The sequence below is a fragment of the Polypterus senegalus genome, chromosome 18 (assembly GCF_016835505.1).
Source record: "Polypterus senegalus isolate Bchr_013 chromosome 18, ASM1683550v1, whole genome shotgun sequence".
In the NCBI taxonomy this organism is placed as follows: domain Eukaryota; kingdom Metazoa; phylum Chordata; class Cladistia; order Polypteriformes; family Polypteridae; genus Polypterus; species Polypterus senegalus.
In genome coordinates this window covers 57,481,618-57,507,250 of record NC_053171.1, presented here as the reverse complement: position 1 = coordinate 57,507,250, position 25,633 = coordinate 57,481,618, and the positions used below count along the sequence as shown (strand labels likewise).

Below are 25,633 nucleotides of genomic sequence, written 5' to 3'. Positions count from 1 at the left end.
TCCTACGACTAAAGATATGGTCAAACTAGTAGTGAGTCATGGAAAGGTAGAGTGAGTTGCTGGATATGTCGGTGCAACCAGCAGTCACAAGAGCATGCCGACAACTGTTTCCAACTCGCTAAGATTATGAAGATGAAAGCTACAACTAAAAATTGCTGGAAAAGTCACCTACTGTATTATGACATGACCATTACAGAAGCAATAAGCACAGGGCATTTTATGGAAATAACTCGGCCAAGTCTTTATTACAAACTCACTCGGAAAGACACTAGTGCTGGATATCTATAACCGTCATTTCAGCAAAACTAGCCAAAAATAAGGATAAAAGTAAAAATCATACTTATTTTATACTAATCATTGTATTACATTATTTTAATTGAGATGATTACTTTCTAAACCTGCTTTCAGGTGCTGCTTGTATCAATACTACTGAGTCAACATTTGATAAAAATAACTTTGTCAGAACTTAATTTACTAAACTTATAACCGTGTATAGGTTAAACAATATAAGTACACATAATAAAATAAATTCAGTTCTTACCTAGTTGTTCCTTTAAGTTGTTTTCTTCTAAAAATACAAAATTGTATAATTGAAAGCATTTCTTTAAAAAATGTAAACTTTACCAAAAAGCTTGAGTTTAATTGAGATTTAATTTTTCACTTATTTTCATTACCTTTTTTGCTTTTCTCTATCTCTGTTTCTGCAACAAAAATAAAACGTCAAGTGCGCTGATAATGAGAAAACACCCAAAACATTGGTCTAAATCTTTCACCAGCCCACCATCTCATGGAACACAAACCAGAAATTGCAATGTAAGCCATGTTACTCACCTAAACGTCGGATATGTTTATTCTTCTCTAAAATTCAAATAATATTTATTAGGCAAGTTTTCTACTTTTGTATTTTGACTGAATTTGAGCTATATAGTAGCAAAAGTCATCATTTTAAAGTAAATTTGTGTTGTCATTAAACTTACCATCTTTAATTTGCTGGATGTCTGAATCTATGAAGAAAGTACACAGACATCTGATATTACTGGTAGTGTAACGACATTTAAATACAGCAATACTAAACCATTTTAACTCATTTCTTATAATAGACTTACATAAAGAAAAACAGGAAATGATAACTTACCCCGACGTTTAGTGAGATTTTCTTTATCTAAAAATGAAAGTTATTATATTTTAAAAGATTACACTTAAGTATTATTATAATATAAATTTGAATCACATAATAAATTGACTTTCATATTTAAATTAATTACATTATAAGCTTTAAGCAAACAAATATATGAATATGACTGACAGCATAAAAAAAACTCTTAGTTTATTAATAAATACCAACAATATTTAACATAGAATCAGTTGAGGTTTTAGCAAGAATAACCACATTTGGCTTATCTCTAAATTACTTACAGGTGGAATCCACCATTATACTTGTATTAAGTACCGCTAATGTACTTTCTAGTTGAAAAATTATTTCATTACATTGGTATCCAGACTTGTAAGAAAAAGATGATTAAGTCTACAGAAGGGGAGGTATGCGTAGAACATAAAGTAACGTGAATCAAAATAGTGAAGCCTTGTTTCATCATTATCACTAGTGTACCAAAATCTTTCATGTTTTTTAATCATGTCAAAAAACATGGCATATTAATAATAAAAAATACATAACTATTATTTACATTTTAAATAAAGGCCATAGATATTAAAACTAATTTCCTTATGACAAGAATTTGCCTTGAGATATACATATAATGGCAACACAGAATTCAAACATTTAAAACCTTACATACTGTATTTACTGTACCAGTCATTACCCATTCATCCATTGTCTAAACCCATTTATTTCACTTTAGGAGAGGAGCCCAGTCTGGCTTCTGTACCGGTCAAAGTACAGAGACAGTCCTAAACTGTGTTGTAAATGACATTGTAATATCCTCTAATGAAAGAAATTCAACGATTATCAAGTTGTTAGATTTAAGCACAGTGTTTCTGACTTCTGACTATTCTATTGTATTACACAGCCTAGTCACATTATGGTCTCAGGCACCTGTCCATGCCTAGATTAGTTGTTATTTATGAAATTAATTTCAATATGTGCAGAAATGTACTGACAGTACTCCATTATATGCAGAAGTTAAATATGGTGTCCCGTTCCTTTTTCACTTTACATGCTTACAGGTATATTGGGAGAATATCATTAGAAAACAAAACTTCACTTGTGTGCAGATGATACCCTCCTATACATTTCTTTTAAAATAAATTATGTTTCTCTTGTGGTGTCTTTAATTAATTTTGTCAATGAATTAAAAGAGGGATGGATGAGAACAAATTGTCTATAAATAGAGGCAAAGCATTATTTTTTGGAGGATATGATGGCGACTTCAACAATATTCTGTCACTGTTTAACTCAGTTGAACTAACCATCACTTTTACTGAATTAGCATGCAACTTTAGTGTTATCTTTGACACAAGCATCTCTCTTAAAATACACATTACAAAACTATCCAAAACATTTTTTTACCTTAAATTTTGGAAAATTTAGATGTTTTCTAAATATGGAGGATATTAAGAAGCTAATTCATGTATTCATTACTAGTATGATTGACACCTGCATGTTTCCTGGTTGTTGAAACTGTTCTTGATGAAGCTCTAATTTAATTCACATGTTTCTGCATGAATTATTACAAAAGCTAGAAGGTAGGAACACAGCTCCAGTTCTTAAGTCTTCATACTTTCTTTCCATCAGGCTTAGAGCTGACTTTTTTCTCCTTACATATAAACCCTAAAATGGTCAGCGCCATGCTGTTTAAAATATAGCACATAGTGTATACGCATAACAAATGATTTCTACAATCTCACTTAAAACAAAGCATAGTTTAGTCATGCAGTAAGTTGTTTACCTTATGTCTTCACATAGTCAGAGCAGCTGAAGTAAAAGGGACAGCTACATGCCACTCTCCAAATGATCAACTGTAATGTTTCCGAACTTTTTTGATGTTTGTGATTGATTTTTCTCACATGTTTCAGGGGGTTGGGGGTTCCAAATGTGTGAGTTAAACAGGTCAGAGCTATGACCAGAAATATATTGCACGACGCAGGCAACCCATTGTGACCAACTACCATTATGAAGAAACTCGCAACCTAGTGGCAGTGGTCCATGACCCAAAAACGCTGATCTATTGTATTTAAAAATATATATCTATATATTTAAAATGCAAAGTTGTCTGACTGACTTAATCATCAACAAAAATACTATTTATTATTTAATTTAAAAATCGAACTTTGACAAGACTGTATGTCTAGGACAATAAGCATCTGCTAAGAAAGGGCATTTTGATATACCAATATTTAGGAGTATGCAGTGGTTGGTGCCTACCAAAAGTTGTCCAAGAAAGTACAACCCATGTACCAGCGACAGTGTTATAAGGCCTCGTTAGGTCAGAGCTGTTTTGTAGGCATGAGGGGGACCTACACAATATCAGGCATTTAGTTGTAATGTTGTTGGTGATCAGTATATATATATAGTCCAAACCCTTTCCAGAGTAACTTCAGAACATTTATTTTAAAATGTTATCTAACTGTATTATGAAAATTGTCTTTAAAATATTATATAATTGTATTATGAAAATTATCTCTGTCTTTATATGCTTAACTCTCCCAATTACTAGTCAGCATTTGCCACATTTAACAGAGTTGGTCATATTTCAGTGCTTCCTTAGATCCATTGAGTAAAGGTTGTGAACTGGAACCTGTCCTGGTGTGCAAAGTCAGCATTTTTTTTAAATAATAGTTGCCTAAATTTTCATTATATTTTGCTCAAGACAAACAAAGATGAACTTAAATACAGCATACTATTAAGGACACTTTAATATCAAAGCATATTCTTTTAATATTTCATCTATGACATCTCTAATTTCTTTCAGTACGCTTTTTAAGACTATATATATCCAGACTTTACTATCTATAGTTTTTTATTATACTTTATCCTGTTGGTATTATTGTCTTTTAATACATACTACATTTTGTTTAACTTCATATAATTTGTCTTTATATCTGGAGTGATTGAAGTAATAAGGTAAATATTTAGAGCACCTGGAACAGTAAGGAAGAGCCATAAGATCCAAACTGCAAGATTTATCGAGCTAAGGATGCAGAGCTCTATTCAACCTTGAATAGTACGTAAAGTAAAACATTCACTGGTTGATATATGGCCCATAGCCAGGGTTGCTGAGTCTTTGTATGTTTGAATATATTCTTGGAGACTCAAAAACATCGTACGTTATTCGTACTGAACATAAGTAAGTCTCTAGAGTGCTAGAGAGTAGTGTGTCATTCATATGGTACTTATGTTCCTACAGTACTTATCTGGTTCCAGTAACAGCAGACTGCACAAATACACTTGACTTGAGCATTCATAGTTTTCATACTCTTTCTCTGTACATTTAGCATTTGTTTGCTCAGAGGTTGATGTGCTTGCTGCTTCACGAGCAGCTCTTGTTTTCTCCACTCTAGTAGACCTCTTTTTCTCTTCTTCCGTCGGCATCTTTTTGCGTTAAAACTGATTATGTCAGTTTTTGTGTTGGAATTACGTTTTTCTTTATTTTTCACTTAAGCTGGAACTTAAGTGTTCAATCTCCTTCAGGAATGATTTAAGATATGAAAAGGTAGAGGAAGTGATGGTGAAGGTGGTAGGGATGAGAATGGCGCCCGTACACATAAGTTGCATGGCCGGCCTGCTGCCCACTGCTGAGAGTTGATTCTACCATAAAGTAAAATAAAAATAAAAAGAGTAATAAAAATCATCAGCCCGAAAGGAGACAGTAGAAGTTACGTAGTATATGTGTACCAAATTTCAGGTCAATAGGTGAAACGGTTTGCAAGCTACCGGTGATTTAAAATCCTGAACAGACAAACGGACAGCCACGGTAGCGTATTATTTAAGAAGACAAGTACAAAAGAATGGTGTATAAGTCATTCATACAGCACTTTTGTGGTTAAGGTGCAAGGGTAGATCAATCCAATAACGAACATGGCAAGGTCACTTATCCCTAAAGGAAATAAGTGAGGGTAATCTAAGGGGAATACCACAATAATACAGAATGATTATAGGGGTATCTCAGTTGTTTTTTAAGAAAAAAAAAACTGCAATACTTACAATAAAAAATTAAAGATAAAGGGTATATATTTAACATATACTACTTAGATACACAGTTAATTAGTGCCACTGGCTGTCAACTTCTTAATGTTGTTGATCACAGTGGACACTGGGACATTAAGATCTCTGGAGGTAGACTTGTAGTTCTGAGATTGTCCGTGCTTTTCCACAAGTCCTCGGACAATTATTTGCTCTTCTTTCATTTCTCCATGTGTAGTGTGGAACACACAGACATAAAGTCTCAGTTCACTTTTCTCCATTTAAACTGGTTGCAAGTGTGATTTCTATATATTACTTGCCACGGGAGAATTTAAATACAACTTAAAGGAGCATCGCATATTTGAAATCCAATTATTTCCAGTTTTGAAAAGGTGCCAATAACTTTAACCATTTCATTTCTGGAGATCTATTTGAAATGATATAGAATTTAACTTTTTTCTTTGCTGTTTTGAGTTGTTCCAATTTTAAGTAAAAGAAATAAACATTTGATTATTAAAACATTTGTAAGTGCAACCATTTTCTTAGAAAGGTGCATAGGTACCAATATTTAAGGCCCTAATTATAACACCTAATATAGTATAGTACAGATTACAAGAGTATTTGCAGTAAAGGTACAATCTCAAATATAAATTAAAAATGTCACATACAGATAAGCTAATATAAATGCAAAGTGAGTTCATAGAATAAAAAAATAAATAATTGAAAATCCAAGTTATTTCCATTATATTCATGGCTTACATTGTGTGACTACTAAAGATATTAAGAATTTAAATGTAATTTTGGGTTTGTGTAGCTTACCTTTCTTAATCTGTGTGATCTCAGATTCTAAAAGACATGAAGAAAAATGAAGGTTTAATTATTGTTTTTGCTGATTGTTACAAGTACTGTGGTGATAAATTAGTCAATAATATGTACAGTGGTGTGAAAAACTATTTGCCCCCTTCCTGATTTCTTATTCTTTTGCATGTTTGTCACACAAAATGTTTCTGATCATCAAACACATTTAACCATTAGACAAATATAACACAAGTAAACACAAAATGCAGTTTTTAAATGATGGTTTTTATTATTTAGGGAGAAAAAATCCAAACCTACATGGCCCTGTGTGAAAAAGTAATTGCCCCCTGAACCTAATAACTGGTTGGGCCATCCTTAGCAGCAATAACTGCAATCAAGTGTTTGCGATAACTTGCAATGAGTCTCTTACAGCGCTCTGGAGGAATTTTGGCCCACTCATCTTTGCAGAATTGTTGTAATTCAGCTTTATTTGAGGGTTTTCTAGCATGAACCGCCTTTTTAAGGTCATGCCATAGCATCTCAATTGGATTCAGGTCAGGACTTTGACTAGGCCACTCCAGAAGTCTTCATTTTGTTTTTCTTCAGCCATTCAGAGGTGGATTTGCTGGTGTGTTTTGGGTCATTGTCCTGTTGCAGCACCCAAGATCGCTTCAGCTTGAGTTGACGAACAGATGGCCGGACATTCTCCTTCAGGATTTTTTGGTAGACAGTAGAATTCATGGTTCTATCTTTTCACAGCAAGCCTTCCAGGTCCTGAAGCAGCAAAACAACCCCAGACCATCACACTACCACCACCATATTTTACTGTTGGTATGATGTTCTTTTTCTGAAATGCTGTGTTCCTTTTACGCCAGATGTAACGGGACATTTGCCTTCCAAAAAGTTCAACTTTTGTCTCATCAGTCCACAAGGTATTTTCCCAAAAGTCTTGGCAATCATTGAGATGTTTCTTAGCAAAATTGAGACGAGCCCTAATGTTCTTTTTGCTTAACAGTGGTTTGCGTCTTGGAAATCTGCCATGCAGGCCGTTTTTGCCCAGTCTCTTTCTTATGGTGGAGTCGTGAACACTGACCTTAATTGAGGCAAGTGAGGCCTGCAGTTCTTTAGACATTGTCCTGGGGTCTTTTGTGACCTCTCGGATGAGTCGTCTCTGCGCTCTTGGGGTAATTTTGGTCAGCCGGCCGCTCCTGGAAAGGTTCACCACTGTTCCATGTTTTTGCCATTTGTGGATAATGGCTCTCACTGTGGTTTGCTGGAGTCCCAAAGCTTTAGAAATGGCTTTATAACCTTTACCAGACTGATAGATCTCAATTACTTCTGTTCTCATTTGTTCCTGAATTTCTTTGGATCTTAGCATGATGTCTAGCTTTTGAGGTGCTTTTGGTCTACTTCTCTGTGTCAGGCAGCTCCTATTTAAGTGATTTTTTGATTGAAACAGGTGTGGCAGTAATCAGGCCTGGGGGTGGCTACGGAAATTGAACTCAGGTGTGATACACCACAGTTAGGTTATTTTTAACAAGGGGCAATTACTTTTTCACACAGGGCCATGTAGGTTTGGATTTTTTTCTCCTAAATAATAAAAACCATCATTTAAAAACTGCTTTTTATGTTTACTTGTGTTATATTTGACTAATGGCTAAATGTGTTTGATGATCAGAAACATTTTGTGTGACAAACATGCAAAAGAATAAGAAATCAGGAAGGGGGCAAATAGTTTTTCACACCACTGTATGTTATCTGGATATGCATTAGGCAATTGCTTTTGAAATATCCTTATTGTTGTTAACATTGCATGCATCTTCATATTTTGAAAAAAAAAAAAAAATTAATACATTTGTATTGATAACATAATGAGACAAAGCCATGTATGCTGTAGTGTAGTGCAGTCAAATGCAAAAAACACACAATACTACTAATTTAAGACCAAACTACATTTTTAGAGTTGACCTCCAAAGTAAAGCATGTTATGAGGGTGACGCTGACTGAGAACATAGTGGTGTTTTAGTTACCAGTGAAATGTACAGATGGGATATTAGAAAACTAAGTAGTTTATCCAGCATGCATTAGTAACTACTCATTTATAATCCATCATTTATGGTAGAGGTTGAGAATGATGGAAATATGTTTACATAGAAATTTAAGATCATCTTGTCCCTACCAACACTCCAGCTCCTGCCGGGGAATTCCCAGATATAGTCCACCCAGCAGGTCCTACATTTGCCCTGGTTCTTCTCCTTTGCATCGGTTCTCTTTTTGCCAAAACATTTTTGACCTGCATCCACTACTGAATTCTTGAGTAAGTTTGAATTAGACTCTATATCTATAACATTTCACTCAATATGCCAAATCAGTCATTCTGAACATGACTGGTAACTCATGCTGAATAACAACATGTGTTAGCCATTCCCAATATACATTAACTGCACATTTGAATGTATGGGCCTGGCCATCAGATACTCACTCCATTTTAATCAATCTCAACAAGCAGTATTGGCTTTATCATTTAGACAAACTAGGTGATCACCATGAGAAGCAATATTTGGGGGGCTGCATTTGTTTCTTAAACAGCATGGACAAACAACATACCAACAAACAGACAACAAACAACTCAGCAACATTATCAGTGGTGAGTGAACAAGCTCAAACAATGGATTTAAAAAAATGTTTTTTAGTTCAGAAAAGGTGAAATAAAAAAAGCAGTTTTGAATTTCAGTGATTTGTATTTCTGTGATTATAAAGAATTTTAATTAAACATATTACTGCCATTATGTACTTTTTAAAACTAGTATTTTGAAACTACCACCAATCCTAAATAATAAACTTATTTATTGTTATATTAAATAGTTATATTTATATATATTTAAAATTACATTAAGACATTTTGTAAATAGAATATACTCAGTTCTAAACTGCTAAAACAAATTTACATTCATTCTCCTAGCACGTGTAGTAAACTGACATTTTCTTTGGCATTCCTCTTCCAAATCTGCTTATTTAGGACAGGGTTGTGGGGCTGCAAGAACCAATTCACCTAACCTTTGTGTCTCTGGAATGTGGGGAAAAAGAACAGAGCAAACCCATACAGTCACTGGGGGAACATACAAACTCAACACAGGCAGAGACCCAAGATGTGAACTCCAGTGTCCTTTTTGTGAGGCAGAGGTTCTACTAATGCGCCACCCATACATATATGTGAATATATAAAATTAATATTAAACTACCACGTTATGAACAAAAATGCTATGTAAGTAATATTATACATTAAAGAGTGACATAACCCTACTTTTATGAACCTCTTGTAACATACACATTGTCATACAATTGACTGGGGGACACCTTGCACAGCTTGGCCTAGTGCAGAAAAATAGTACAGGTTGCCATATCAACAAGTGTTCAGGACATGCAGTCTCAGATGGGAATATCATAGCTGGTACTTTTACCAGAGAATCTGCTTTCAAATAATACATATGTAACACAGAAGCCCAATAACCCAATAAGTTCTACTTGTACTCAGATCAGATAGGACATCTCACCTGGTGTCTCATGTATAAATGGTGTGTATGCACACAAAATGCTGAGTACACTTACTTCCACGCTCACATCACAATGTAAAAAAATTTCTAATTCAATGCATGTTTTAGCGTTGTTACTCCCAGTGCACCACTCAAGAGTATTTTAACCTGTATTTAAATGAGAGGGAGGTCAGTGGAATAGTGAGGATGTAGGGAGTAGATTTGGCGAAGGTGGATGAGTTTAAATACTCAATCAACAGTATAGAGTAATGGGAATTGTGGAAGAGAGGTGAAAAAGAGAGTGCAGGTGGGGCAGAGTGGGTGGAGAAGAGTGTCAGGAGTAATTTGTGACAGACGGATATCAGCAAGAGTGAAAGGGAAGGTCTACAGGACAGTAGTGAGACCAGCTATGTTATATGGGTTGGAGACGGTGCCACTGACCAAAAAACAGGAGACAGAGCTGTAGGTGGCAAAGTTAAATATGTTAAGATTTGCATTGGGTGTAACGAGGATGGACAGGATTAGAAATGAGTACATTAGAGGGTCAGCTCAGGTTGGACGGTTGGGAGACAAAGTCAGAGAGGCAAGATTGCGTTGATTTGGACATGTGCAGAGGAGAGATGCTGGGTATATTGGGAGAAGAATGTTAGTGATAGAGCTGCCAGGCTTTAAAGAGGAAGGTCTAAGAGAATATTTATGGATGTGGTGAGAGATAACATGCAGGCGATGGGTGTGACAGAGCAAGATGCAGAAGACAGGAAGATACGGAAAAGGATGATCAGCTGTAGCAACCCCTAATGGAAGCAGCCGAAAGAATAATAATAAGAAGACGACTGTTAATAATTAAACAGGTGAGGGCGCGGTGGCACAGCAGTAGCGATGAGCTGGCTTCCCATCCAGAGTTTGTTCTTACCTAGTGTTTGATGCTTGCTGGGATTGGCGCAACCCTAGATAGAATAATTAAACATGTCTAAAGAAGATTTTTCAATGTTCCATTAAAGTTTTGAAGTTTCAGCGTTCTAAGCTTACAGTTGGTTTTTCATTTATTACAGAACTCAATGTGTGCCGATTGGTTATGTAGAGAAAGAAAACGGAAGGACAGGAATTGGGGGTTTGTATGTTTGACAGAGACAGTACTGCTGCATGTAATTATTCCATTTATGGTCATGTGTGTCACAGAAGCATCTTGCAGGAGGCAGGAACTATCCCTGTATGGAGGAGGCAAGAACAATCACTGGATAGAGCACCAGCTCATCGCTACCGCTGTGCCATCGTGCCCATACATATGTAAAACATGCTTTAATGCATTTTATCATGAAACTCTAGTAAATTAAACATCAATTTTAAGATGAAGTTTAGGATGTTATACTTAAATGACAACATAAACCAAGAGATTAAATTGGAAATTTTCGAGATTAAAGTAGACATTTCAACCTTTTATTTCTTTTCTCTGTGGCCTAATACACTTTGGTATCACACTCGGACGGTAGGCTATGACTCACATTTTGACATCAGCTTTGACATCTGACCATTTCTTTTTAATTTCGGACACTGTGCAACTTTCTGAACTTGAACATTTGAGTGCCATTCCATCAATTCCCTTTTGTTGCTCCTACCACTGCCTAGGCCACCAAAAAATATTTTTCCTTGCCTCCACTTCACTGAGTAGGACCTCCACTTAACATTGTGAAATTCTTCTTTTTTATACATGCTTTTGCCATTGTCTTTAACAAAACACTCAACTGACAGGGCTAGTTATATTGATGTACGTATTCAGATATGTGAAATTCAGGGAGGAGTCAGGGTGGGGTGGTAAGAACGTGAATGTGTGTTACATTTCACACTTGCCGGAATTTACAGAGCAAAAGTGCGTGGAAGTTGGCTTATGCACGGTTTTGTGCATCTGAATTTTTTTGTGCATGCACACATTTCCACTTTTGTCTGTACGCCATATTTTAGAGTGAACTCTACATATGCTGTTATACATGAGACCCCTGGTGTCTCTGTCATTTTCTTTGTGAGATTTAAAGTCTCTTAGTAGGTCCACAGGGCCATTTAGTGGCATCCTTTTGTGTATGAAATACATTATAAACATTCACAAAGAACAGCCACATTTTTTTTCTCTATGCCTCAAAGTCACATTGATGAAGTCTACTTGCACACCAGTACAAACTTCACCTGTATGACACTTGGCAGGAAGAACATGAGTATTCCCTCACCTGCATGGAATTTCAGCTATGGGGACGCTCTACAGAAGATTTTGCTCCTGAGTCAGTACTGTACATATAGGTGAGCTAATGAGTTTTTTTAACCTCCTGCATTAATTCCAGTTAACTTGCCAAAGCCAAGTATGTTAGGGTCCACCTAGTATTTCACTCAACCCTTCCCCTTGCAGGTGGCATTATTTGAATAATTTGGGCTGAGTTAAACTAGGCTACTTAATCAGTCAGCAACCAGGCTCTGTAGCAAACACCAACATCATGTCTGATGCCAGAAGTAGGTTTCATTCTTGTATTATGTACATTCAAGCACAGGCATTACTTGAGTCACTCTTCATCTGGCCCATCCCCTTGGTAAGGGAAAACTTCAGAGGAACACAATGCTCCTGACAATATAGCTCTACGTTTCACTGAAACACAGAAATGCTACCATCAAGTCAATGTGGACTGTTAAAGAACTGTATGTAAAATTTTTCTTAAAACCAAATATACATTATTTTGGATACAAAATATAGAACATATGTACTTGAGCAATATACAGTACCTATGCTATATAATTTACAGAGGTGCTTTATACAGACGGATTCCTTTTCTAAGAACCAATTTCTATAAGGTTTCTCTATACAGAGGATGTTCATTTCAAAGCAGTATGAAGATAAAACACTCACCTAAATGTTTGATGCGCATGTCTTTTTCTAAAAATGACATTAGAGAAATGCTTTACATTAAAATATTACTTGATATCTCCATCGTACATGATTCACCAAGCATCTGTTTTCAGTCTTTTTTTAGTGTAATCACACTTACCTTCGGCAAGCAGTTTTTCAGATTCTGCACAGGAATGACAAAAGAAGGATTGTGAAAAGTTTTAAAAAAATCAGAATACCAACTTTGAAATGTATTAATTTTTCAACTGTATTAATTTTTTTACACATTCTTATCAGGAAGGGCAAATAAGGAAAAAGTCAAACAAACAAGCTATCCATAAATATTAACAGTAGAAATGTAATGGAAATCAATGAGCTTTGAACACAAAACTACAATCTTTACTGCCATCAACTGAAATGCAAAAATGATGCCAAACATCTTACTAGGGAATGGGGCTTCTTTAATGAAAAAAATGGAATGATGTGAAAAATAATATACAGTTCAATGAATCAAAAAACACAAAAATACAAACAATACACACATTAATATAAAAACAGGATTTTCTAAAGGCCAATTTTCAGTTTAAGGAACTCCTTATCAGAGGTTGGTTCTTTGTGTTTTGTAGGCTATACACAGCAATTAATCTTTAATATTAAAAAAGCAATAAACTTAACTCATGTTAATAACTTCTATATGGTTTACTGTGAAATTAAAAAACTTAATGGGCAAAAACTGAACATGAGTACTGTTTCAAGGATGAAAGATATGACTATTTAGATTGGATGCAGAATTAGGACTAAAGGCACCATAAAAAAACAGACCATGCCAATTATTTTATTCCTAAAGATTTGCAACAATCACTCACTGCCTGGAATATATAAGATGTCTGACAAGTTTTGTGTACGCTGATATTTAAAGCAATATTAAAATCAGAGTTATTGGCTTTAAGAATTAGACATGACTGCCATGCTTTGGAAACAGACTTCACCTTTGCCAACGTAAGCACAAATATTTTATTAATCAAACTAGCTGTGTTATCCGGCTTCACCAAGTAAATCTCCTAAGAATACGCTGATACTTCAGTCCTTGTATTTTAAAATTTGGCATGAAACTGCCTTTAATTATTCTTTTTGCACATAAGATATGTTATTTGAAATGTACTAATATCTATATATATAATTCACTAAGGCAAGACAACCATGGAAAGCAAGCCGGAAGGGGCGTGGATTCACTGAGCCGCCGACAAGTGAGATGCTGATGGCGCACGCAGGAAGGAGCCATGCCCACCAACTCCAAGACCATTGGAAACGACGATAACTCGCAGAGCCACGCCCACCAACTTGGACACGACGACACAGAAGAAACGGCGTCATTTATATTCGTCTGTCGTAGAGGCCACATGTACCTGCACGTTGACTGTTCATAGAGGCATGTTTCTCGCGGAGGTACATCGCCATATGCAGCGTATAAAACGGTTTGCGAGGGGTATCCCATGGGATCTTTAAAACAATCCTTTACAACTGAGGTTAAAACACAATGAAGTAAGCAGTCTTTAAAAACCGAGTTTTCCGTTACGACGCATGACCGCATGCACCATAACAAACTGTTTTACACGCTACATACAGCAATTCGCATCCGCGACAAACATGCGTCTTCTTAGATGCTCCTGCAGAAATATGGAAGACGTTTCCCTGCCCACTAACACTCCTTTGTCACCGGCCCGCTTTTACCCTCGCTTTCTAGGCATTCACACTGCCTGCCCATGTGCCCGGACGCAAAAACTCACCGACCACCCAGTTAGCCCCTTTCGTCTGTGCACGTCTAAGCCACATTGACTTTTCATTATTCTTTTTGGTTTTGACACCCGACCGCGTCCACCATGAATAACCATGCGAAAGGAACAACAAAGCCCCACCCAGAAACTCTACCCCTCCTCCCACGTGCTCAGAAACGCACCTCAGACCACTGCCCTCCAAATCAAACAGCTCATCAAACACATATTCACTCACTTTGGTCTGTGCTGCGGTCCAAACCCAGCTGTGAGCCACGTTGACTATTCTTTTACCGTCCATGGCTACCGCTTCAAATTATTATATGAAATTCGTATTTCATTGAAACAACACTTCTTTCAATGTTATAGAAATTCCTGCTTCAGGTAACTGTTTGTTACTGTCAGTCGGGTTTTTTTGGAGAAATGTCATTGACGAAACTGTTGCTCTCAAACTTCGTAACATGGCTGTTAGCTTTGTTTGCCAACATTGGGATAACTTCGGTGACGTGGTGTCCGTTGTTCTTAGTCACAGAGGCATTGTTATACAGTCTGCTCAACAATACGCTGATTACATGAATCCGGAGTCTATGGTGGCGAGGCAGAAATTGTGGCAATGTCCCAAATCCTTACAGCTACTATCAGCATTTACTTCCAAGAACGTCCTCATGCCTCTCCTCGAGTTTACAATCCGGCCCAGCGTCTCTTCATATCCCTGCTCTTTAGCGGCCCTTTGGATCATGGGCATTACAAGGTTCTCATGCCTCTCAAATACCCATGTGATTACCTTCTGGTGACATCTTTTGACTCTGTCGGTATGTGCACACAGCGTGCATAACCACTTGCTCGCCACACTAATGTGACGTCACCTGCCCACTCTCCTCTTCCTGAAAAACATTTGAAGACACCCTCCCCTGAACACACGCATTCCACACAGGACTTTCAATGCACCTTTTGTTCCAAAAGCTTCAGAGTGCACAGATATCTGAACGCACATTTGAAAAAACACAACACTAACCGAATGATGCAATGTGAACATTGCCAACAATGCTTATGCGACAACTCGCGCTCTCAAAAAACACTTACGAACTCATTCCACTCTCACCTTCAATTGCACATTTCGTAACAAGGACTTCACAGGTGAGATGGATCTCCACAACCATATGCAGATCCATTCAACGCAAAGATTTGTATGCAAATTTTGCAACAAACACTTTCACGCACGCAGATACCTTACTAACCATCTCAAAACACATTCCCTGATGAAGTCAACACTGCTCCAAAACCTTCACATGCCAGAAATATCTCAAAGCACATTTGCACACCCACTCCACTGAACGAACGCATTCCAAAAAGATCTTTGAATGCACAATTTGTTCAAAAACATTCCGAGTGCAGAGATTTCTCAACATGCATTTAAAAACACACTCCATTGAACGAATTATGCAATGTGAACATTTCCAGCAATGCTTCGACACAACTCATTCCAATTCCCTTCAGTGTCAACACAGCACTAAATCGTTCATGCACAAACATCGCATTCACTTTTCTTCAGCTTTTCAAGAAGATACCGCCTTTCAGGTCCAAGAACATAACATTGGCCTACCTACCGCACTATGTGCTTCTTGCAATACTCTTCATTGGCCAGCAGAGGTCAACAAATCTGGACATTACACTAAGTGTTGTCATGACGGCAAGGTGTCTTTGCCACCGCTATCCAAGCCCCCTCTTTTATTGGAAGATCTCTGACTGGCAAGAACCCGCTGTCCCGAAATTACTGTGATCATATAAGGGAATACAACTCTGCTTTAGCTTTCGCATCAATTGGCGCACACATCGCTCAACCATCTGGACAAGGACTGTATGCTTTCAGAATCCACGGTCAAATTTATCACCAGGTCTCTCCTTTATACGTATAACAATCCTGACACGTCACCACCATACGGTCAGCTATATATCTTCGATTCTGCTGAGGCTACCAGTCAACGTTTGCAAAAGGAATGTAATAGCGCATGCAGTGACATTTTGTTGCTTCAACTAGACAACATGATACGCCAGGTTAATCCGTTCGCAAAGTCTTACATGCAAATGCATGGCATTATCACTCACAGTTACTCTGTTACTGCTGTACGAATGGTGTTCATGGAAAATCCAGGTCTGGATATTAGAAGGTATAACGCCCCGTCCTGTCAAACTGATGTTGCTGCTTTGTAGGTGAAGACGGGGAACCTCCTGCACAATGCAAGATTTGCATATATCCAAGGGGCGATGCTTGCGGGCGTATCTCTGTTCTCAATATGAACTGTGACCCCATGGTTTTTCCAATGCTATTCCCTTTCGGAGATCCAGGCTGGCACATACAATTAACCCATGCTGAGTAAAAGCGAACCGCGAAAAGAACGCGAGTCACACAGCTCCAATTTTATGCTTTCAGGCTTGCCATGAGATCTTCATTTAGTGTCTTGCATTCCACTGGCAAACTCTTCCAGCAATACATCGTCGACGCATCTGTCAGAACAGAAGACGCGCGTCTACATTTCCTTCACTCACATCAACAAGATTGATCTGCCAGTTTTCAGTCACGGACGATTGTGTGTTGGTTCGTTCCGTGCATTGTTATAATGTTACATTTCTTGCTGATTTATTACATTACCGATTTTTCAAATGTTAATTTTCTCCCTGTGCTTAAAAATCATTAAAAAACCGGCCTGCTTATGCGGCGGTGGCTAGTATTTCTTATATTACAAAGAAAATGTTCTGATTCTGGGAGTATACCAAATACTAAACCTTTAATTGGCTCTGTTAAGTTTTCAAATATATAAGAATATTATTATTAGATTTATTTTAATGTGTGAATTATGATTAAAACCATTATTACAATATATGAGCAATGGCAAATATCTGTACTGTATTGATTTGCATGACAAGCAGAAGTCTTTTGACTTTAGGATTTTCTGTGCATGTTTAGTAGTCACATGTCTCTTCACTTCAGGATTTTGTATGTATATTTAGCAACTACAACTCTGTTTACTTCTGGACTTTTCTGTGAATATGTAGCAAACGCAACTCTGTTGCTCTGGGCATTTTTTGTGCATATTTGGCCATAGACTTTTTAAACTTTTTAAACAGTGTGCACGTTTTCCAGTTTTATTAGTATAGTCAGTCATCCATCCATCCATCCATTTTCCAACCCGCTCAATCCGAACACAGGGTCATGGGGGCTGCTGGAGCCAATCCCAGCCAACACAGGTTGCAAGGCAGGAACAAATCCTGGGCAGGGCACCAGCCCACCGCAGGAAATACACACGCACACACCAAGCACACACTAGGGACAATTTAGGATCGCCAATGCACCTAACTTGCATGTCTATGGACTGTGAGAGGAAACCAGAGCACACGGAGGAAACCCACACAGACACGGGGAGAACATGCAAACTCCATGCAGGGAGGACCCAGAAAACGAACCCATGTCTCCTTACTGCGAGGGAGTACTGCTACCACTGCACCACCATGCTGCCCTTTGTTAGTATATTTTTTCAGATAATTCAGTCACATCAGCTAAGCAAGAGAATGTAATTGATTGCAAAACTTAGTGTAACCACTTTAGAGTTGGAGTAAATATTTAGTAGTAATCTATATATATATAAAAGTCAATGTACAGTATGTACTGCATGCATGTACTGTATGTTCCAGCTGGGAGCGATTTCATGAAACTTGGTACACATGTTTCTCATTGGTCGATTAAAAATACTGTAGGGTGAAATCAGCCCTAACCCACCCTCTTCTGGGTAAAGTTGGGGTGAACTTGCGGTCTTGTATGCATGTTATCATCCAGTTGACACTCGGAATGACCACCAGAGGGTGAACTGGAGGTGACTGCCAGCATTCTTTATGTCTGAGCACCACCGCGCCCCTGTTGCTTTTAATTAAATAAAGTTGGCTGGTTCTGAGTGTCAACTGGATGATAACATATGTACATATAAGACCACAAGACAAAACACATTAGTGAGTATTCATTGTTTGTTAATTTATTTTTATTTTTAAAGTTGTGTCTTTTTTAATTATATTTTTCTCAAACTATTAAAAAAAACAAAAAAATATTTTATTTTCCTCCCGGGCAACACTGGGTATTTCAACTAGTCGGTTCATAAACATCAAAATGACCTCCACATAAAGCTTCAGTGAAAGGCAATCTTTTAAGCGGTTGACTGTTAACCCCAGAGTTAGCAAAAAATACATAATTTGTATAAACTTCAAATACACTTGTAAAACTTTCTGATGCAGTGAGAAATTCGCAAGTGGTAGCATAAGTTGAAAGACTTTAGATATCATTCATATACCATTACAACATCATCGTAATTTTCATCATTTGTGTTAAGAGAAAACTATGCATTGATCCCACTCTTGCTACAAGTTGGACTATTTCATACTGAACTTCCAAACCTAATATATCCATATGATATGCACACAAAGAAAGACAATAAACCTTCCATCTGACTTTACTCATATTATATGGTGTGGAACTGGTACATTATCAATCAACAGGGATTCCATTTTAATTGATCGAATCCAAAGTAAATCTTGAGTTTTTTAGCCACTGCAAAGCTTCATCTGCATGGCACAACATGTCAGTGCCATGCCACTTTCCTCCCTAGGACACCTCCTCTTCTTCAATTATCAGAACATCAGAACAATATAGATGAGAACTGGCCAATCAGTCCAACAAAGCTCACTAGTCTTACTCATTTAATTCTTCCAAAATGAAATCAAGTCTAGATTTGAAAGTCCTACTGTCTCTGTGTCTATAGTTCTCTTATGGGAGAAAAATATCCTAAGGTTTTTTTGCAAATTTACCATTACATCATTAAATCATTTTAAAGTTAACAGTTTTGATCCACTCTATTAATTCCCTTTATAATTTTAAACACATCAATCATCCATCCATCCATTATCCAACCCGCTATATCCTAACTACAGGGTCACAGAGGTCTGCTGGAGCCAATCCCAGTCAACACAGGGTGCAAGGCAGGAAGCAAACCCTGGGCAGGGTGCCAGCCCACCGCAGGGCACACACACCCACACACCAAGCACACACTAGGTACAATTTAGAATCGCCAATGCACCTAACCTACATGTCTTTGGACTGTGGGAGGAAACCGGAGTACCCGGAGGAAACCCATGCAGCAATGGGGAGAACATGCAAACTCCACACAGGGAGGACGCGGGAAGTAAACCCGGGTCTCCTAACTGCGAGGCAGCTGTTAATCTCCTTTTCCTTAAACTGAAAAGGCTCAGCTCTTTTAATCTTTTCTCATAATTCATTAACCGTAGAACCTAAAATCACCCTAGTCACTCTTCTCTGAAGTTTTTCTAGAACTGCTATGTCCTTATGTAGCTTGGGGATCTAAAGCTGTACACAGTCTAACCAGTGCATTATAAAGGCTGAGCATAACCTCCTTGGACTTGTACTCTACACATTGTGCTATATAACCTAACATTTTGCCTTAATGGCTTCTGAATACTGTCTGGCAGTTGATAGTGTAGAGTCCACTACAACTTCTAAATTCTTCACATAAGGTGTACTTTCAATTTTCAGGCCTTTAACTGTGTATACAAACCTAACATTTTTACTTCCTACATGTAATACTTTATATATACGTACTTAAAATTTTAATTGCTGCAAATGTGCCCAAGCCTATATGCTGTCCAAGTCCCTCTAAAATGATTCAATTAATTTCAGGTTATCTGACAGTCCACCTAGCTTGGTATCATATGCAAACGTAAGAAGCTTGTTATTTATATACTCATTCAAATCATTTATACAGGAGGATTCACTCGAAAGAGGCCTCGAATATTCTGAAATAACTCTCGCTAGGACAAAGCAAGCTGAACGAAACAATGTGCAATGTGCTCATCAGTAAATGGAACTTCGAGCAAGCTGGGATGCAACTTCTGGGTGCATACTGCCCATATCCCTTTACTCAGTCACTTGACTCCTCATCAGGATGGTGGTGTACAGTATTGAGCAGCAGCGCGTCTTCATGGTGCTAACCTATTGGGACACCAATTCGTTTAAGCAATGTCAGAATCAACTGGAAGATCATGAGATAATGGAAGGTTAATTGTAGCAAGATGGGGCAACGTGTCACACATCAGCATGGAGCATGGGAGAAATGTAGTCTTTCTTCGGCAACAGGGTCATTTCTAAGGGGCTTTGGCCACAGCGGTCACCGGGTCTGACACCACCAGACTTCTTCCTTTGGGGTATGCTCAAAACAAAAGTCTATTGTAACAAGCCTTGCACTATGGAAGACTTGAAGGAAAACATCCAACGTGAAATTGCTGCTACTCCCCCCGAGATGCTTGCAGATATGTTCAGGAACATGGGTGCTATGTCAAAATGTGTCTGGCAGAAAATGTAAACCACTTCCAGCATTGTATGTAATGCAATCAATTACACATACGTCAAGGTATATAGCATATTGTTTTGGTTCAGATTGTTTCATCCTAACAGGAGTTACAACAGAATATTCAAGACCTCTTTCGAGTGAATCTCCCAGGGAGGGTTCCTCACGCCATAACTCGCAGTTTCCTGTGTCTGAGCTAATTTTGCACCCATCTGCAAACAACATTCTGAAATCCTACTTCTTTTATTTGATGTCCAACCGCTCATGTGGCACCTTATCAAATGCCTTCTGAAAGTCCAGATAAATAGTATCATATGATCAACTTTTATTATACCCTTTTGTTCCTTCCTCATAAAAATCCAGCATGTTAGTAAAGCACTGCATTCCTCTTCTAAACCAATGCTGACTGCTCAGTAAAACTCCATTTCTTTCCATGTGTTGCTCAGTCTTTCCCTTAATAATTCATTCCATTAATTTACCTGTGATGCACTTTAAGCTTACTGGTCTAAGGTAGCTTGGATCTGCCCGATCACCCTTTCTATATAATGGAATAATATTTGCCATTTTCCAGTCCTTCGTAATTTCCCAGTGTGCAGTGACTTCCTAAAAATATGCATCAAGGGTTTATATATGTACTTGCTAACCACCTAAAGCACTTGAGGATAAATATTATCTGGTGCTGGTGATTTGCTTTATTTCATCTTATTTAATCTAAGCAAAACTGCTCCCTATATAATTTCCAAATCACTCTATACCTCCTTAATAGTTCCTTTACTACTGAGAGTTTATCCACTTTATAACGTGGAGTGCACATATTGGCTGTGAATTATGTAGTGCTACTTAAAATTTTCCTGGAAAGCTTTCCTGCTTAATTTAAAACTATATTTTTGCTCTGAACTAAACCCTTTCCTCAAAGATAAATAATATATAAATATAATATATATTATATATATATATATATATATATATTGTCACGCACGCGCGGATAGGAGGCCGCGGACGAACCTTAAAACACCGGAAGACGTTCACCGGCAGGGAGTGGCGGGTACTAACCTTTCTCCTTTGCTTTCTTCCAGGAAAAAAGACGCTCCGCCACCATAAGCCTTCCCGCAGTACGTTACTTCCGCCCTTCCTCCGCCATCTTTCCTGACGTCATCAGTCCCATCCTCCCTCACGGTTCCTTCCCAGCATTCCTCCACTTCCGGCTCCTCCCTTATAAAATGTCCGCCGACGACCTAGTATGGCGTCGCGCATATGAACCTATTTGTGTTTGTATTTTGACCTGAGTTTTTTCTTTAATTATGAATTGTCTACAATATACGGGGCCGGATAACCCCAAACCTTTATGCTGCTTATTGTTGCATCTTTTACAATATATATATAATACTGCTTTCTAGAAAACATGTGAAACATCACAAAAAATGTGAATTAATGAGGACTACCTGCTAGTTTTGCTGTTGTCTCTTGACCTGCAAAAAGAAATAAAAAACAATTTACAACTGTATTACTGTTTAAATGAATTCATAACTTAATTAGGGTGAGAATCATCAATATTTCAGTTCAGTTGATACCTTCAGAAAATTTTATTTTATAAAGCAAATCTTGAACTGCTATCTTTTCACACAGTGACAAACTATGGAGCTCCAGCTAGCTGCACACCAATTTAACATGGAGACACAAAGAACATGGTAGTGCCTGACAGACACTAAGTGAATGCTGGCCAGGGGAATAGAACAATTAACTCAACCTGCATGTTTCTGTGGAAATTAGTGTAGGAACATAATGAAGGTTTCTCATATATAGAAAGATATTTAAAATCAAAAGAGAACCCAATTCCTCAATCTAAATTAGTGGTAAGATTACACAATAAATCATAAGTTTTTATTCAGTATAGAAAAACTTACATGATTCTTCAACCTTCTTTTCAGACTCCTGAATGACTACAAAAAAAAAAACAAACAGTAAAAATTCCAAGATAAACTAATCTACAGAATTAAATTAGGAAAACTTATTTATATTGTTGATTCCTGCAGCAACCCTGAGTCTTAAACAGCAGGAGCAAAATTAACTGTAGTTCAGCACTTTGACAGAACACTAATACACTTAATACCACAGGCTTGATCTTCCACCAAAATTGGATGGCCATAAAAAGTAATGTTTCAGATTATTCAATAATGACCAACTAATTCAACATGAGTATCTTTTTAAGGATACACTAAAAAACATTCAGACAGAACTTGTACTGTCAAGTAAGAATTAAATGGTAAATTCCATTTTGAAATCCTCACTCTCTCTCATATCCAATTTTTAATAATTCAATTCAATTTATTCATATTATTGGTAAACCTGGTTCTCTGGAGCATACAAGACTTCAGAGAGGACAGGTCCCAATTTGTATGCTTGCAGTCTCACACTATTTTACAAAGAGCAGAGCAGATGGAAGGTGCAGGTCATGATGCAAGGATCGCAGTGTTCCATTCTTTGAAACGGCCAAGCTAAAAACAATTCTCCTTATGAGCAAACGTGCAGTGAATCAGCTAGGATTTAACTGGGTATCATTTTAAAGGTAAGTCTGCTTTATGAAAATTTACTCGGCTACATGACGTGATGCACCTCAGTTTCATTCTGAGGAACCAGGTACCACTTTGGTCAAAATAAATATTGATTTTAGGTGGATGGTCCACAGTCTGCTGATACAAGCAGTTAAATCAGTTACACCCTTAAACATTGGGATTTTTCTTGACATATGAATCATTTGATACATTTTTCTGAAAATACTTTCTGTTTAATCACCCATTTATGCAGTATCTTTGAATTTCTCTGAATTTACTGATTCCCTTTGATTTTTACATCAACTGGATAACGTTTCACCTTTCATTTCAAGGTTTACACCTTGTGCTGCTCCACTATGTTGTACTATTGTGTTGTTTCAAATTTTTTAAATTATGCATTTTTTATTTTCCATTAACCTTAAAGCCAACCTTCATTAGTAGACTTACAAATACAGCATTACTCTTGTACTTTGTACTTTATATTGCAAATCTAACATTATTTAATTTTAAATAATGTTTTAACTTATTTAGTTTAATATGGCAAACGGAACATGAAAACCCAAATATAGCATTTAAAATCATAGTAAAAAAAAATGAAGACAGCATAAAACAACAAAAATGCCCTGCAATAGGTACATATAAATTAAAATATGTTTTTAGAGGAGGAATGATATCTTCAGGAACATAGAGCAGTTATTTTGGACTTAGACCTGGGATAATTCCTCCAACCCACTAGGTGGCACTACAAAGTGTGTACAAGGTATGGATGCAACCCTGTGACCTAGTATGGGGGAGTCTGGGCAGTTAGGCACACTAAGGTGCCTGGCCCTTTAAAGTGTTATTATAGGCATTTCTCCCCTGGTTGGGGTTCACAGTTGTGTTTCTTATTCGTTTTGTCTGATTTTCTCATTTATTTGTATTAATGTTTCTTTTATTTATTATAAATTTTCTTTGTGTTTATTTGTAAATGAATTAAGCCTAGAATATGTAGCATGTGTTTTTTGGGTGGTTACCCAAGGGGCGGGGGCACATGCCAAACACCGTCATCCATTTTCCATGGTGGTTCTTTTCGAATGCGCTAGGGAGTACAGAGTTTCTTGTGAGTATCTGTGTCTTTGTTATTACCTTGTGATTTTCTGGATTTTTGAACCTCTCCTCTGTTTTTGACCACACCTCTGGATTCTGTATTGGGACTTTGTTTACGGTGATACTCCTTTGAGCTCTTTGGATCTTTCTGCATTGCAAAGCCTTTGATTAACCCCCGTCATAAGACACAGAGAGAACACAGCTTCTCCCGGTTCCGGTGAGTAGCGGCAGCAAGTATCCTTTTATTTCTCTATTTTATTTATTTATTTACTTATATATATATATTAACAATTTTAATCCCTTTCATCTTATATCGACACTGTTGGCGATCTGGCGATTTTGCAAGTGTCTGAGTATTTTGGGTCTAGTTCATCTTGCCTGTTTGTTTTGGCTGTGGTTTCCCACGGATTCATTTACCTGGCTGCTTGGCTGACCGGTGTGTTTCTCTGTGATGGGGCCCGGTAGGATTTGTATGCTGCTTGTGCGGGTTTGGATTTTTATGTTGTTGGTCTTTCGACCTGGTGCTGGACTTTACCAGTATATAGCTGACGAACTTCTTCGACTTCGTTTTCATCTGGCTGCTCCACCGCCGGCTGTGCTACTTCTCCACCCGGACACCGCTCCCCTCCTTCGCCGAAAGTACATCCACCGGGGCTCTCGCCGGAACTTTCACCATGACAACTCTAAACCAATACCATCCTTCTGGTTTACTTCTCGTCACTCTTCACGGATTTCCGACAGGGCTGTTAACCACAGCGTTTTAGCCGGCCTGACCAGGTCGGCTAACACTTCTGTTCAGTCTGACAGCACCGTTGTCAACTTCGGTCTGCTTAACATCCGCTCGCTTACAAGCAAGGGACATCTCGTCCAGGATCTCCTCACCGACCGTAAGTTTGACTTTTTGTGTTTGACTGAGACGTGGCAACAGCCCAATGACTTTTCGCAGCTCAACGACTCCACTCCCCCGGGGTTTGTTTACACCTGCCAACCTCGCGAGTCCGGCCGCGGTGGAGGTCTAGCGGTAATTTATCGCGAAAATTGGAAAGTCTTGCCGTTATCTGTACCTGTCTTCAGTTCTTTTGAATCCGTTGTTTGTCAACTCTCAGGTCCTGTTCCAACTGTTATTGCTGTTATTTACCACCCTCCAAAGTCTACTTCTGTTTTTATAAGTGATTTTACTGATCTGCTGACCCATTTGGCTACTGTTTCTCCTAATATAATACTACTGGGAGACTTTAACATTCATATGGACAATAGTAATCATCCTCTTACTAAAGATTTTTCATCTTGCCTTGATAGCTTGGATTTTAAACAATATGTAAACTTTCCCACTCATACTAAAGGTCATACTTTGGACCTAGTTTGTTGCTCTGGACTTACTCCTCTCAACTGCAAAGCTGATGAACTGTTATTCTCTGATCATTTTCTTCTTTCTTTCAATGTCAAAATGACCTTTTCTATAACCAAGATCCCTCGAACCAT

At 37.7% G+C, this 25,633-nt stretch overlaps 1 protein-coding gene across 6 annotated transcripts in view; it reads right to left on the bottom strand.

Annotated features, from left to right (window-relative positions):
* Nucleotides 1–25,633, bottom strand: part of LOC120519111 (butyrophilin subfamily 1 member A1-like) — a 130,373-nt gene that overhangs the window by 14,533 nt on the left and 90,207 nt on the right. For all 6 annotated transcript variants that reach the window (XR_005631386.1, XM_039742218.1, XM_039742216.1 and 3 more), the window contains 10 exons: nt 22,418–22,453; nt 21,956–21,982; nt 12,498–12,521; nt 12,359–12,385; nt 5,960–5,986; nt 1,136–1,162; nt 978–1,004; nt 832–858; nt 675–701; nt 542–568 (listed from right to left, as the gene is read on the bottom strand). Coding sequence is in view for 5 of the 6 variants with exons in the window: in XM_039742218.1 (XP_039598152.1) it covers nt 542–568; nt 675–701; nt 832–858; nt 978–1,004; nt 1,136–1,162; nt 5,960–5,986; nt 12,359–12,385; nt 12,498–12,521; nt 21,956–21,982; nt 22,418–22,453 (276 nt within the window). In the remaining variant the exon portion in view is untranslated. The remainder of the gene's footprint in view (nt 1–541; nt 569–674; nt 702–831; nt 859–977; nt 1,005–1,135; nt 1,163–5,959; nt 5,987–12,358; nt 12,386–12,497; nt 12,522–21,955; nt 21,983–22,417; nt 22,454–25,633) is intronic.